General features: G+C 32.6%; 1 protein-coding gene and 1 long non-coding RNA gene across 13 annotated transcripts in view; one reads left to right on the top strand and one right to left on the bottom strand.

The window, feature by feature from the left end:
* Positions 1 to 303: 303 nt before the first annotated feature.
* The window catches only part of LOC117221219 (dystrobrevin beta), a 35,118-nt gene continuing 20,587 nt past the window's right edge, over positions 304 to 14,834 (bottom strand). For 4 of the 11 annotated variants that reach the window (XM_033471996.2, XM_033471997.2, XM_033471995.2 and 1 more), the window contains 15 exons: positions 13,193 to 13,275; positions 12,953 to 13,104; positions 12,424 to 12,532; positions 11,173 to 11,339; positions 10,922 to 11,049; positions 10,744 to 10,842; positions 10,563 to 10,644; positions 10,231 to 10,269; positions 10,020 to 10,138; positions 9,547 to 9,591; positions 9,111 to 9,276; positions 8,723 to 9,018; positions 6,680 to 6,825; positions 4,407 to 4,466; positions 304 to 3,422 (listed from right to left, as the gene is read on the bottom strand). In XM_033471996.2, the coding sequence (XP_033327887.1) occupies positions 3,160 to 3,422; positions 4,407 to 4,466; positions 6,680 to 6,825; positions 8,723 to 9,018; positions 9,111 to 9,276; positions 9,547 to 9,591; positions 10,020 to 10,138; positions 10,231 to 10,269; positions 10,563 to 10,644; positions 10,744 to 10,842; positions 10,922 to 11,049; positions 11,173 to 11,339; positions 12,424 to 12,532; positions 12,953 to 13,104; positions 13,193 to 13,275 (1,954 nt within the window). In that variant the 3' untranslated portion in view covers positions 304 to 3,159. Of the gene's footprint in view, positions 3,423 to 4,406; positions 4,467 to 6,477; positions 6,566 to 6,679; positions 6,826 to 6,897; positions 6,951 to 8,722; positions 9,019 to 9,110; positions 9,277 to 9,546; positions 9,592 to 10,019; positions 10,139 to 10,230; positions 10,270 to 10,562; positions 10,645 to 10,743; positions 10,843 to 10,921; positions 11,050 to 11,172; positions 11,340 to 12,423; positions 12,533 to 12,952; positions 13,105 to 13,192; positions 13,276 to 14,834 lie in introns of those variants that run through there. The other 7 variants (XR_004490452.2, XM_033471990.2, XM_033471994.2 and 4 more) reach the window with 7 other exon arrangements.
* LOC117221223 (uncharacterized) lies at positions 2,151 to 4,648 on the top strand. 2 transcript variants are annotated; one of them, XR_004490453.2, is made up of 3 exons: positions 2,151 to 2,285; positions 2,583 to 2,731; positions 3,186 to 4,648. It is a non-coding gene; the product is annotated as an uncharacterized LOC117221223 (long non-coding RNA). The 2 variants fall into 2 exon arrangements; XR_013034944.1 differs by having other exon boundaries at positions 2,583 to 4,648.

Here is a 14,834-nt window from a genome sequence, read left to right as displayed (position 1 = left end):
TTAAAATTTTCGAAATTGATTTTATCAAAGCAACGCATTTTATTCAACATATTTTAAATTTAATTCCGTTTATGAGTGGTTGCATAAATAGAAACATGTACTGAAATTTACCTTGTACGAATGTCATAGTACCATAATAAATTTAATAAGATCTTCATACTGAATAGGAAGGGTAATGCTAATACTGTTACATGCCATAAAAATCTAATGACATGATAGAATAAAATTGCACAGAATTCTAAAGGGAGAAACACAAGGGAAACTTGTGATTCGGTGATGCGAAATCTATGAATCAGTTACAAGTTACCGTTTCATTTTTTATTCAATAGTTGTATCATGTAGTCATTACACAATCCTTGTAAATGTTAATATAGACAAAAGTGTGATCAATATGAATATATACACAGAATATTTGCGAATGTTGTTATGCGCTACATAAATATTACAAAATGCGTCGCTCTCTATTAATTACAATTCAACGATCGTTTTATTGAATAATATTTAATTACATAATCTAGGAACCAAAATTTAAGTATAGTACAGAAAACAATATCAGTCCTATTATTATGCAACGTACGGCTGTAAATGCGACGTAATTGTGACTATTGGTGTAAAACTTAGGCATTCGAATGTAATAGTTTTCGAGAATGTGAAAAGTGAGGTGAGAACAATGTAGATAATAGTCGAAATGCCTAAGAAATACAGACTCGTATGTATACATATATATATATTAGTATTTTATGTCCGATACGTAATCAACAGTAATACTTATATACATTATCCCCTGTAGTGGTGTAACATAATTTACCTCGAAGCTATTGACTCGTAAACATTATTCGTCTCTCAAACGACAGCACAATAATACTGACTTCTAGCTGAATTAAAATTGATTTTCATTATGAGTTTCCAAAACTGTCTGTTTACTACAACGTAAATGTTACATTTCAGACAATAAAATAAATGCAAGCGAAAGAAAGTAAAATGAACGTTACACGTATACGAATCAGTAGATCCGAGGCCTCTATTATTTAACCAGAAAGTATCATCTATCGAACAAAAGTTCCAATAATCTATTTATATGTCTTCATATTACTGAATGTTGTATCTAAGCAGTATGAATGTATAAAAGAACATGAGCTTCTGTAACTAAGCTCCCAAGCAGCCTGGGCTCATCAACCCGGTGAAGGCGATTTATACTTATGGTTTCGTATCCAACGTGCCTCTAGCAGCTGCCACACATCTCTGAGCACTATGATTATAGTAGTTTGATTCTAAAGGAAAGAAACCACTTCAAACAACCTCAGGATTCCCTCATTTCCCAGAAGTACCACAATTTTAGGACCACAATGTGTATCTAACAAGACCATGACGTGGGCCAGGTGAGCATTTGGGTGAACAACGGATGGCTGGATATGATTGAACCATACTGGATATCTCAGAAAAGGTGAGAACATGTGAACGTAGAGTCCAAGTATTATACTTCATCCGTAAAGGCTGGTTCAAACGCAGCCAGCAATTTAGTCGAGTAATTTAGTAACTTACAGTAGAGTAGATTTGACTCGTTACTGGTCACTCGACTGGATTACTGTGTCTGAGCCTACAGGGCTGTTTGAATTCACTGAGATATAAGTAACATGAAATATAATTATGATAATTCCCCAGAGCAGTGGAACTTTGGATCATGGGCCCAAGGCGAGGATGACTCCCAGCTGAAGCTTGGGTTGATAAGATTGGATTCACAAGGGACTGGAGGTTACATGAAACTCGCTCACATAAGCTGCAAATGAGTGTTGTGGACAGCGAAGTTCAAGAGTACAGTAATGTCTCCCTAACTGATGCTCAGATTGTACAGAAAAATGGACAATTTGGGAACAAGAGCCTTATTCGAGCCTTGTAGCTCGTTTTTTATAGTTGTTGACAATTCGTAACTATAAAAACTAATCGCAAGGCTCTAATAATCGTATCTCCTCTTCCCAAAGTGTCCATTTCTGTGGACAATCTGAGCGTCAGTAAGGGAGACAATTTGAGCGTCAATTAGAGAGACATTACAAGAGACATATTCCAATCTGGTTCTGGAACAAGAAACACGAAACTAGAGTCAGAGCTGATTTTAGAAGAAGAGAGAAGGAGGATAAAAAGTGGTCGCATAGGAAAGAGGCACCCCCAATCCTGAGGCAGCGGAACCTGTCCATGTGGATGGACCATGGGATGAGACTCGATACGATGGTCTCCCAGGTGACAGCAAGGCCAGAGGCACTGGAGGAACACGGTCCGAAGGAAGGCCGGTAGGACCTTTTATTAAATATTTAAAAAAGTCCATTAATTACATTCACTTACCTCCTTATACAAAGTTTGGTCAAATATTTGACTTGTGCAAAATTTCTTGTCTATTTCGTTCATCTACACGTTGTAGACTAAAAAGTTTCTTATTGAGCACCTAGTGTTGAAAGAAAAACGTCTCTTCGTTATTATATTTGTGTGTGTGTGTGACACAAATGATTTAACCTTGAACAAGCGAACGAAGTTTTTGTTCTCTCTATGTCTCTAATCTCTAACTATGATATCGGTTCTTATCTGTTTAGGCCCATAGATGTGTTATGTGCAATCGTGGTGTGGATCATTTACAGCGTTGTTACAACGTTTGATAATATGCGAATGTGAACGTAGGAAGAAAGAAACAACGATGCATTCTCCTGCGATAGAAGAGAATTGGAACTTATTATATGCGACGGTAATTAATCTGTGTAGTAGGTACTTAGCAATGTTACAATGACGTTGAAAGCAACAAACGATCTCTCCGCATTTTATAAATATTGTAAACGTCTGATAAAAAGTTTGGTTCATCTACGAACAATGTTTATCGATCCGATGGTTCCCTTAATAATTGATACGGTGATATTACTATAACGGCGTTTCGTTTAGCGCCGAGCTGACAATTCTTTTGATTAAAAGTATTGCTTCGAAAATGCAAGTTTTTTAAGTTTTAAATACTGTCCAAAGTTCTAATACGAATGTTTATAGAGATATTTCACACTAACACCCAGATATATGCCCATCATAAATAGCTCATGGTGCTATAATATAATTTATTTGCGTTTCGATTGGGTAGCAGTTTCTAAGCCGTTATTCAAGTACATGTAAATAACTTTTAAATTAAACTTATCGATTGACCCATCGCTTCACAGGTTCTGTCCAGTTGGATTCGTTCTCTTCCTCCTTCTCTCCGTCCGCCTCTTCTCTCTCGCCTCTCTCTTGTTCTTGCTCGCTGGATGGAGTGGCCGACGGTGTCTGCGTCATATTAACGTTACGTGCCCGCAATTCGGCCAGGAAATCGTTCTCTTGCTGGTAGCGACGTTGCAGCTCTTCCCGCCACGAATTTCCACCGCCACTACTATCATCCCCGTCTTCACCAGCCTCGAAGTCTAACAGACGAAAATCATTTCGACATTATGTCTTTTCAAAATAGAAAACTATTTTTTTTTGTACATTCATGTGTAGTTCATGGTAACACTTTTATCTTTCATTGTTCTGAGCGAATTAATGTCAAGTTTACTGGAGCTTAGCGTATACAAGTATGCAAGATGAGACATTCATAATGGAATACTTAAATGTCCTTTTTACTTACAATTATATGTGTAAAGAAACTAAGGAGAAAGTTATGCTACTCTTAAATATTTTAAATAGCATCGTTCATCGTGTATGAAAAAGATTATGTCTGCGTGGAGGTCAAATTTATGATGATAGGGATCCAAAAAAATAAGCTAAACATAAGAATAATACTTTATAAAATTATAGAAGTAAATGATATGGTTTCTACATTTAAATAACATTGATGACTTTGGAACTTTGAACTGAAAAGAAGGAAGATCATGATTCGTTTCAAACGATGTTTTCATATGTATAATTATAATTAACAGCGACATTCAAGTATTCCTGTATAAACATTCCATCCTGGATATATATATATACAATAAAAGTATCGATGTGTTTCTTGTCGATGAACAAGATAAATTATAACTAGAATTTTTAAACATTAATCTACAATTTAGATCAAATTAGTCTACGAATTCTTTAGCTTTAGTTGTACGGTTACAGTATTCTATTGTATAATCGAGTATAAATGAAATTCTAGATAATTGGTACTAGTTCTGAGAGTAACAATAATACAGTCTTTGCTATCGTATGTGAATGAAATTATTACAGAGATGTAACCGATGAGAATATAACATTAATAATTTAACATTGATACTCTACATTCTGAAATAGCGGACCACTTTTCATAATGCTCATTCATGGTATAAATAATTAAACTAATGCAAAGAAAGCAAGTGATGTCATATTTTGCAAATGCTTGTGAGAATGTAAAAAAGTTAACAATAATGTTCGGTATTTCAACAAACTCTTACCTAACGGCTTTCTGATGTTAAGACGGCCAGAGTTGTGAGAATGATCCTCCTGGTCTGAGTCTGCAAGCCACCAGGACACATTCACAGGGGGTGCATATCACACACATTCCACAACACGTCTAAAGTGTTATTTTGTATAGGAACATCTATTTGTTATCCGGTACAGAGAACATTTTTCAAGAACTTTGAATATATGTATATTATTCCTGATTTCAAATAAATCAAATGTTTAGTGACACGTTTTTTCTGTTTTTTTTTTTTTAAATCAATACTGCTCAAAGTGTTTTAACGAAATATTGGATTAATTAACTTTTAGAATATTATTGATTAACGATATGGAACAAGTGTAACAATAATACTTCTCGCTTTGACTAGATTTTACATATTTGGAATAATTATTTCTTCATTGTATTCCTTATTTAAGTTCTTTTTATGTAAACCAAAAATAAGTTTGTAATTGCCAATTCGACAGCGTAATGTCCTGAACAGAGATTTTGTTGTTCTACGTGTAGTGTAGTCTGTGCTATTGCTAGACTAAACTTTGCTAACTCTATTCTAAATGAGAGAAAACAAGGATTACAACAGGCAAATGTGTAAATAAGGGTGTAAACTAGATATGTACATCCGCATAAGTTTGTTTCTTCAATAGCACACAAATGGTAAGTATATTGGACAAAAAAAATTTAATGAAGATACGGTGGGTCCTGTGTTATGGTAGAACGCGAGATGATTCTACATGCAAAAATTGATAAAAATTATAGAATAAAATTTTCTTGGCGTAAGCTTCGTTGTCAATGAATGGAATAGGACCATTCGTTGGACCATGTGTATTAGAATACAATTCACTGTCCAGTACTTATGGTTACGATCTCGATTTATAATAAATTCACATTTGCTTTCTATTTTATAAATCGAGATTGTAATCATAAGTACTGGACAGTGAATTGTATTCTAATATATGTGGTCCAACGAATGGTCCTATTAGAGAGAGAGAGAGAGAGAGAGAGAGAGAGAGAGAGAGAGAGAAAATGAAACTCGGGTCGGACGAAACTACCTTATATTTTATAATAGGCAGCGGTCAATATGCCGCTATATATTATTGTGTCGAATAATATTATAAAGGGGAGCCACGAGGCTTGAATCACGCCTTTTAGTACTTTGAAATACAGTTCCAATTCCGATCCCGCATCTTTTAGGGAGAGATTACTGTATTTGCAATATTGACTGAACCACAAATGAAGCATACTATAATACAAACTTTTGTTTCATACTTTTAATACATTTTCTTGTGTAAAATTATTTCCTTTCAAATTGTATTATCAGTTTATTAATACCCTATGTTCTCATTATATTACTGGTATTTCCATTATCGTAATTTTGGAAGATTATTATTATTATTATTATTTTCGTGAAACCCTTTTAGTTTGCCCGCAAATAGTGTTAACATTGTAGTTTTAATTTTCATCTGTTATACTTTTATCTCGAAAAAAGTCAATAATATTAGACTATTTGTAAATATCCAACTATTTAATGGTAATGGATCTCTGATCAAAGAGTTATATACAATATGTATATATTAGAAAATAAAAAAAATAAGTTTAATTCTGTTTATAAGTCGTTGTATAAATAGAAACATGTGATGAAATTTACCTTGCACCAATGTCATAGTTCCATAATAAATTTAATAAGATCTTCATAATGAATAGGAAGGGTGATGCTAATACTGTTACATGCCATAAAAATCTAATGACATGATAGAATAAAATTACTTCGATACATGCCTGTTTACACTAATATGACTATATTATTAGAGAAAGTAGATGTGAAAAAGATGAATATTTCATATAGACTACTGTTATGTTGATATTACTTCGACTTCGAATGAATCGATTACGTCAAATATTATAAATAAAATATGAACACGTATTTACATGATATTTAACAATTTGTTAATGTTCATTTTACAAGTACCGAGCTACTTTGAAATGAATTTTGTTATTAAGCAATTTATATTATATTATGTTATCTATCGTATTAAATATTATAAAATTTATAAAATAACGATCGTTACCTCTTAAAGTTGATTTATAACATTTTCAATTATAAGAAGAAAAACTTGTATCTCTTATATCTAATCCGAATATGTAATTATTGGTGGCCTGTGTTAAACAAAATAACTAAAGTACAAATTCTGGTGCCATTATAAACTACATAAAATACTTTGCATTCATTTCTGACGCAAATTTTAATAGAATTTTTATCATTTAACATACCTGAATTCAATTCCCTCACAAGCGTTGACATGGCATTAGTAACACTGTCAGCAGCTACCAACAAGTCATTGCGCAAAGATCGGCCCAAGCTATTATTCGCACTGCTGGAACCACTTCCTGGTAAGCTGTTTGTCCTGAACGCAGACCTGATATCGAAAATCTCTGTTTTCTTTGCACAAAGCGATTTTTAAATAAAAGAACTAAAATTAGGATCGTACCATGCCACACTTATCTGTGCAAGCATCTATGTATAATTAAACATTTGCTCTTCCTATAATTAGAAATTATGTTGTAATTAACAAAATATGGAAATAAACATTTCAAACTAGCAATTTACTGTCACACGCATGCAGAATGATATCATCGAAATAGTATAACAGTTTCGAATGGTGATGGTCTCGTCTTATTATTAGCAACCGGTTCAAGCTATGATATGTTCAGCGCTTCATTTTATCCTCCTCATGAAATTGTATTAGAAACATGTGTTCGTACGAATTATTATTATTTGCAATCTTGAAAAAGCCATACGAACTACCAACATATCTTTGAATATCTTTGATCTAAGAAATGTGTCGCACAAAATTTCTAAAAAAAAAGAGTTACCGATTTTTTATTCACTGATATCCAACCAACGATGAGAAATTTCTGGACTATATAACGTGTTTATTATACATATATGTAAATAAATCGCAATATACCAGTCACATTCACCAAGAAAATAGCAGTCTTTATTGTATCAGTGCATTATATACAAATGATGCTAATCGAATAGTATTCTGTAATACTTGATATAAATGTTTGAAAATCATAGAGAGATTAAATTATATAAGATATTAGAAATACGTAATATAACTAATATACATACAAACTTAATTTAACAAAACTAAAAAAAGAACGTGTATGCAATAATTATATAATTCTATATAAAGGAAAATATAACAACATTTTAAATGTGTACAATAAAATTTGTTAACGTACTATGGAAAGTATATTGATACCGTCTGCTTCGTTTTGTACAATATACATGCCTGTAACTAATTATGTATGTCAATAATATAAAACTATGAAAATATAATGAAACAAAAGCGTCATAAAAAATAGCAAAAAGCAACAATCGTTTAAATAAAACTGCTTCTCTGTAACGTAAGGTAAAAGTAAAATTCACAGCGTCATCAATGTAGGAATGTTTCAAAAAGATGAAAATCGTCTTATACTTATGTAGTACCAAAAATGATTTCTGTTACTAGTTAAACAAAAATACATACGCTTTAACGTTTGCATGCAACGATCAAATGTGTGTGATTACGGTGCTCTAATTGTTCAACGGTGTGCAGCCTAATGAATTCATTGTAACCAGCACTGTTCATATAGAAGAAATCAATATTTAATTATGTCTCTGCGCAGCAATACTGAAATAATATAATCAACAGACACATGTTTTGCCATTTGATAAATACGATCACGTAACGGCTCGATATCTGTCTTGTATTTGATTTCTTCTGAAAATTTAAACGCAAACTTTTTGTACAACCGAAACGATTCAATAAACGAATTACGTAAAAAATTAAGTAATAGTGACTACTTCGAATATGGCATACAGTGCATAGCGAATGTAAAATATACAGGAGGAAGGTAATCTTTTATTTTAGATAGTGTAAAAGCCGATAATGTTAACATTTATGACATTATCACTTACTCAATTAAGTACATTACGAATCTTTGTACAAATTATTTGTGTATTAAATGATTCACACACACACACGTCGATAAAGATTGTTAGTAAAAAAAAAAGCTATCGTCGAGACATGTTCAAAGTTTTTCGTTCAATTTTATGATGCAAGTTATAATTGTAAATATAATTTTTCACACTTATTAAATAGTTAATGTAGAAACATATCTACCGAAAGAAATCATTTAATAACAATAAGATAATATTTTATACAAAGATTGTTATTTGCAATACGATCTGTTTTATATTTGTCTGTTCTGAACTAGTTTCTTTTTAATTTATTTGTAGCATAGATTTTCTACATGCCTGCCTACCTTACATCACCTCCAACACACGATAAGTTATCTGGAATAGGATTTTGTATTGTTCCAAGCATAGCGTTACTGGGTACATTTGCCACTGATGTCGTTGGGACAGGATTTTGATAGCTTTGAGACATCTGCTGTTGACACTGTGATTGTTGCTGTTGTTGCTGCGGAGTCGTAGACAATGGGCCACCAGGTGTTGGCGGTGCTGATCTACTACTTGGAACAGCACCCGGTGGTAAGGGTGGCGATTTTGTACTGCGTGGTGAACTATTTGGCGTTGATCTTGGTGATGCCTGATGATTCTATAACCATCGATAAGGTCAAGCATTACATTTAAATTACAAAATATTAGCTCTGCATGGAAAACGATGTCTCGTTGTATTGGATATAATACCTTCAGCATTTTCATTAAACCTTCTAGCTGTACCATTAATTGTCTTCTAGAATCTTGCAAGGTGGCTAAGTGAGTCTCCAACTCGTCTTTCTTTTGCCTCAAAGCTCTCAATTCTGACATTAGCGCAGGATTTTCTAAACCAGCGGCTTCTATCTCCTGTTGTCTCCTACAGTTGAATTTCAGATTCGTATGAGAAACACTGGATCATCAACAAGCAAGAAATAGAATATTCATTCGATTAAATATTCTATCTCATTAACATTATGCTGAAGCGTGAATGTATTATCAATGTAGTGTTTGTGTGTGAATCTAATGAATATATTAGTGGGAGTTCATTTTTTTTTCAAACGATTCAGCAATCAATTAATAAGTATGAAGGTATTCCATTATTCAGATATATTCTATTGTTTAATTTTATAATAATGTAATTACGTACTCGGTAGCATACCAATAAGTTCGTACTCCCTCTCTCTCTCTCTCTCTAAAACGAGTTATAAAATTCAGACACATGAGGAATACATACTGGAAGAATACGGCAAGTTTGAAATCGATTGGTCGAGTATCATTTCATCAGATTTCAAAACTTATTTAATATATCATTTCGAGAACCTAATGTCTTCGAATAGTAATCATCTATTTGCGTTATATGGCGTTGCTTTTTTTTTCTTAAAGACTAAAGATGAACACTCTATATGTATGTATGTATGTACGTATGTAATACCACGTACGGGGTGTGACGGTTGTTAGTTGTTAGTTTTTTTGTGATGTCTTCAGCTCTATTATGCACGCTATGCAACCAAGGTAAGAAAGCGAAACAGAATGTTTATAACATGCATGATCCTAGGATGGTTCGACAGGATGACCTGAGGTTTAGGCTTGATATAAAGGAAATAAACGACACAGGTATACCTTAACCTTGCAATCTCGCGCATTATTTCCTTGTTCTTTGCTTCTAACTGCGATATAAGTTCGCGTTGTGCTCTCGAGGCATCTAAAGACACCAAGTTAGCGTCAGACGGCGCCCTACCCTGTAACGTAATCATTTTTTAAAAATAAGGATATACATATGTGTATTTCCATGAACAATGCTTGCATTGTATTCAAAATATTTTATACTCACTGCTTGCTCAGCTTGCGACATTCTGGACGAGGCTCGTGGCTGTTAATCATAGTTAAGGTATTACAATTCACAATGTTACAATTTCACTTTTCTAACGTACTAGCGATATAGAATTTTGCTTTACTTTTATTCCGTACGCCAAATCTTGTGCGACACAGAATTTATTCGAATTGGTTCAACAGAATGGTATTTTCTTTTTTTTTCTTTTTTGATAGAATTACTGTTATTATATTTACTGAATTTTTTGTTATTTTCCAATATTAAATGGAGCATACAGAATATAAAGTAAAGGTTTGCCATATCATATCGAGAAAGGTAAGTTGATATCTTACCATGGTTCTAGCTTCCTGAGCCAACCTTTGTGCGTATCGTGCTATTAATTTATGTTCATCATCCAGTCTTGAACTATCCATACTGTATAGTACCCAAATAAAAAAAAATATAAATAAAATATGACTTTGTATATGGATGTTTAGCAAAAATTATGCAGATAAGACGGGTTTAAGTTCTGACCTTCTTAATGTGGAACGGCTATCCATTGACCCAGAATCAAAAGGAGCCATGAAACCGGGGTCTGGAAAGCCATTATGAGATGGTAGAGGGGAAGGCGGGCTGCAATACGATGAATTTATTAGAAGGAAACTGTTAGAACGAAACGTGCTAATGACTCGCTTAGAATTTCGACACCTACACAATGTGAGATAAATCTAAAGTCTTTTCGGGTTGTTCAGGGAACCGTGGTAAACTGTTCTTCCCTTTCTCAGGTACGCATCTGAAGCTTTTCCGCAGGGAATGTCCAATTTGCTTGCTCGGCGATTTCTATGCAAAAGTATATAGTTAATAAGTTATAATTATATAGTATAAATTGTAATTAATATATAGTTAATATATAGCTAATAAATTTGGAGAGATTTCGTCGAACATGATTATTCGAGAACGTACAAAACTGCTGTATTCCCTCGTCTCGTGATCGTTGTTATGTGTCCCAGAAACTTTGCCACGCCAAAAACAGTCTTGACAAAGCTGGTACGAGTGGCATTTCTGGCATCTATACCGGAAGCCGGTGAAGTTCTCTTTATGGCACACGTCGCACATGACGGGATGAGCCACTAAAAGAAATCGCAAGTACATGCATGCTTGTTATCTACCGAGTGTACCTTCAATTGTTTGATCAATGGGGCGACCTGTTTCAGGTAAAACACCCCCTGCACAGTACTACAATTAGACTTGCGGATTTCACGGACTTGTGACAAAAATGAGTAGGTTCTGCAAATGATTCTACATGAAGATCTGCAGTCTAATTATGATACACAAAATAAAAGAAATAACGGTCTTTGCTATTTAACCCTTTTTGGTCCTACGTCGAGATGTAACATTGAATTATTTTTCTATTCACTACTCTATTTATTTCCTCTCTTTCTATTTATTTCCTTTGCTATGTATTTGATTCCACAATTCATTTTACAATTGCATTTATTTGCACTTCTACAATTAAATTGTATGCAATTACAATGCTAATAATTCTCAAACGTTGAAATCGAATTAATGAAATGATAAGATATATTAATTGAACGATGTTACTACAAATTTTAGAACGGAACACCGGAAACGTTTCGGACCGCAAAGGATTAATGCCATGCAATAATTTATCCATAACAATAGAAATAATTTTCAGAAGATACAGATACTGCATAAAACGTCGACGAATCTTTTATGACCTTAATCCACGTACGTTATTGCTTTCCCTGAAACTGTAAAGTAAATATTATTCATTATACCGCGAAAATACTGGAAATCTCTTTAATTTCCATAATACTTTCACCTGCAAGAACAACAATAGGTTTTACAGTACGACAAGTGGTAAATGATCGACTGATCAAGTTTAATTACCATTTTTCTTAATTTCATGCTTATTACTTTGTATTTGTGAAGTGAAGAACCACACGTTTGTAAGCTTACGTGGAAAGACAAATTGCAAATAGTAAAATTTTTAGAAGGGGTACCTGTTTTATGGAAAATAAGAAGAATATCTATGCGTACAAAGCATTTATGTGCGAGTATTCATTTGAACCACATATCGTAATATGATCGTACATATTATAAATGTGTATATGAGTTTTCCTATTTGTTTATCTGCTATTTCACTTTTTTCTAAGTGTTTCGCAAGTGTTTCACTAAATCGTAGGAACTCACTGGTTTCAACAGCAGCCATTCTATGATACAGCGGAAGCCAAATTAAGCAATGTGGACCAGGATCGGACATGAGTGTATCCAAAAAGTCGTTGACCGTGACTTTTAAATTCTGAAACATGAAACAACGTTGATCATATTATGCATACATACAATACATCATATAATATGTATATCACATCATATTTACGCACACATAAAATAGAGTGGATAATATATTTTACAAAAATTTACAAAAATGTTAACAAAATTATTTCTTTGCTCTCCTGTTTCAGATAGAAAATGATTCGCTGATGTGTAAACGTTATAAACAAAATTATCAATACAACAATTGTGATCTCCCAACTGTAATTGGGTACAATTTTTTAAATGAATGTGTAATAATAAATAAAAACGTTCAACGTAACGAAACAGGCGTTTTAATGTAAAAATAATTTCAACGCATAATTATTAACTTTTTCAAGACCAATTTTAGGGTCGACTTTATTTAACATCATCCGAAAAGCAGAGAATAATTTATGGTCGTGCTTACCTGAGGAAATATTGAGTTTGAAAGGCCCTCGGTGTATCCGAAAGACGGGGTCTCGTAAACCGCGGCCGTTAGCGCTAGAACTTCTTTCAAATATTCGGCGAACCTCCAGTGGATCATATGACCGTTACTGTCCGATATTTGCGAATATATATCTGCACGAGAAAAATGCTTCGAATTAATAATAACATTCTAGGATCGAGCAGAGAATTTCGACACACATGAAAGTTGGCGCAAACTTACATCGGAATTTGTCCATCAGTTTCCCGGCGCATAATGTGGCTAAGGCGACTTTTACCGAGAACACGGATATTTTATTGTTCTCCCTGTGGACCGGTAATAATTGTTTAATAGCGAAAAAAACGATATTTACAGGTTCGTTGCAGCCAATAAGTTTCCGGACGATTATACAATGAATTTTTCCACGGCACAGATCCGAATTTATGGTGCATTCGATTTTTTTTCTAATGATCTAAATTATTCTCATTTTTTAAATCGTTGTTATTAGCTTTTATTATTAATTTTTAAGTCTTGTTTCTAATTTTTATGTTAGCTCTGTTATAAATTCTCAAATTCTATTATTAGTTTTTTAAATTAATTAATTATTTTTATTTATTATTAATTGATATTATTAACTGATTATCGTAACTTTATTTATATATTATTTTATTATTGTTCTTATACGCCACGTCGAGCTCTATTTTGGTTAATAACAATTTGTCCCTTTAAATATCGTTTTTTTGGATACTATTTAGAAAATGTCACAAACAATGAGATCAGAAATTTTTACACTAATTAACTATACTAAAAATGAAGCACTTTTTCTTATTATAATTGGATTTATCGGTGCCACTTGATAATTGGATATGAAGGGAATAATGTCGATATTATTCCACTACATTCTAATGTGTATATTTATATTTCACTTGTTATGCAATACATAATTACTGCAATAGAAAAAAAAATAATACAACGAATTAAAACTTTTCACAATGGCCGCGCAATTATTTATCTTGCAGGAATGTTTTATGCTTGAAGAAATTTTTAGTCAAGCACAAATTTCTTTATTATTATTGTTGTTTACTTAAATTTGATCGGACAACCGAACCGTAAACTAAATAACATGTAACTATCTATTATTAATTATTATTTAATTATTAATATTATTATTAATTTTATTATTAGTTATTATTTATTATTAACTATTTATATTAATTATCCGTGGCACGATAAGTATACGGAAATTAGTGCATCGGCCCGTTCACCGGCAACTGACAATGTTAACTGCACAACGCTGGCGAGCGTCGGTTATCTGCGCTAAAAGGATACAGATCGCACCCGGAAGCCTCAAACAGTATTAAGCACAAGAAGTCGGTTCACGAAAGCCTCAAGGAAAATAGTATTATACGTTAAAGAATGTTTGACCTTCTTCTTCTTCTTATGGAAAAATAAAATATTTGATTAAAATTCTATTATATAATATATTAATATTAATATTATATAAATGGATGGTAATAAATATATAAATGAATAAATATATATAAAAATATATAAATAAATATAATATATAAATGAATAAATATATATCAATATATATAAATAAATATAAATAAATATAATATATAAATGAATAAGTAGTAATAAAAGATTAATTCCTCGTACAAATTAATTCCTTCTGTAAACAGAAAGCTATTAGGCTATAATTTGTTAATAAACAAGTTATTGCAACATAATATTGTACTTATCCCACAAGTTTCAAGATGTATGCAACAGTAACAATGTTGCTAACTAACACAAAAGTTAATGTTATTCTTGATGTTCTCCTATAAGCTTCGCCTAAAATTTTAAACCATTTAAAATCCTGCAAATGTCTCTACAAATGTCT

This window comes from Megalopta genalis, chromosome 16 (genome assembly GCF_051020955.1).
Source record: "Megalopta genalis isolate 19385.01 chromosome 16, iyMegGena1_principal, whole genome shotgun sequence".
Taxonomy (NCBI): domain Eukaryota; kingdom Metazoa; phylum Arthropoda; class Insecta; order Hymenoptera; family Halictidae; genus Megalopta; species Megalopta genalis.
Note: the sequence above shows the minus strand (reverse complement) of the source record. Positions and strands in the feature narration are given on the sequence as shown.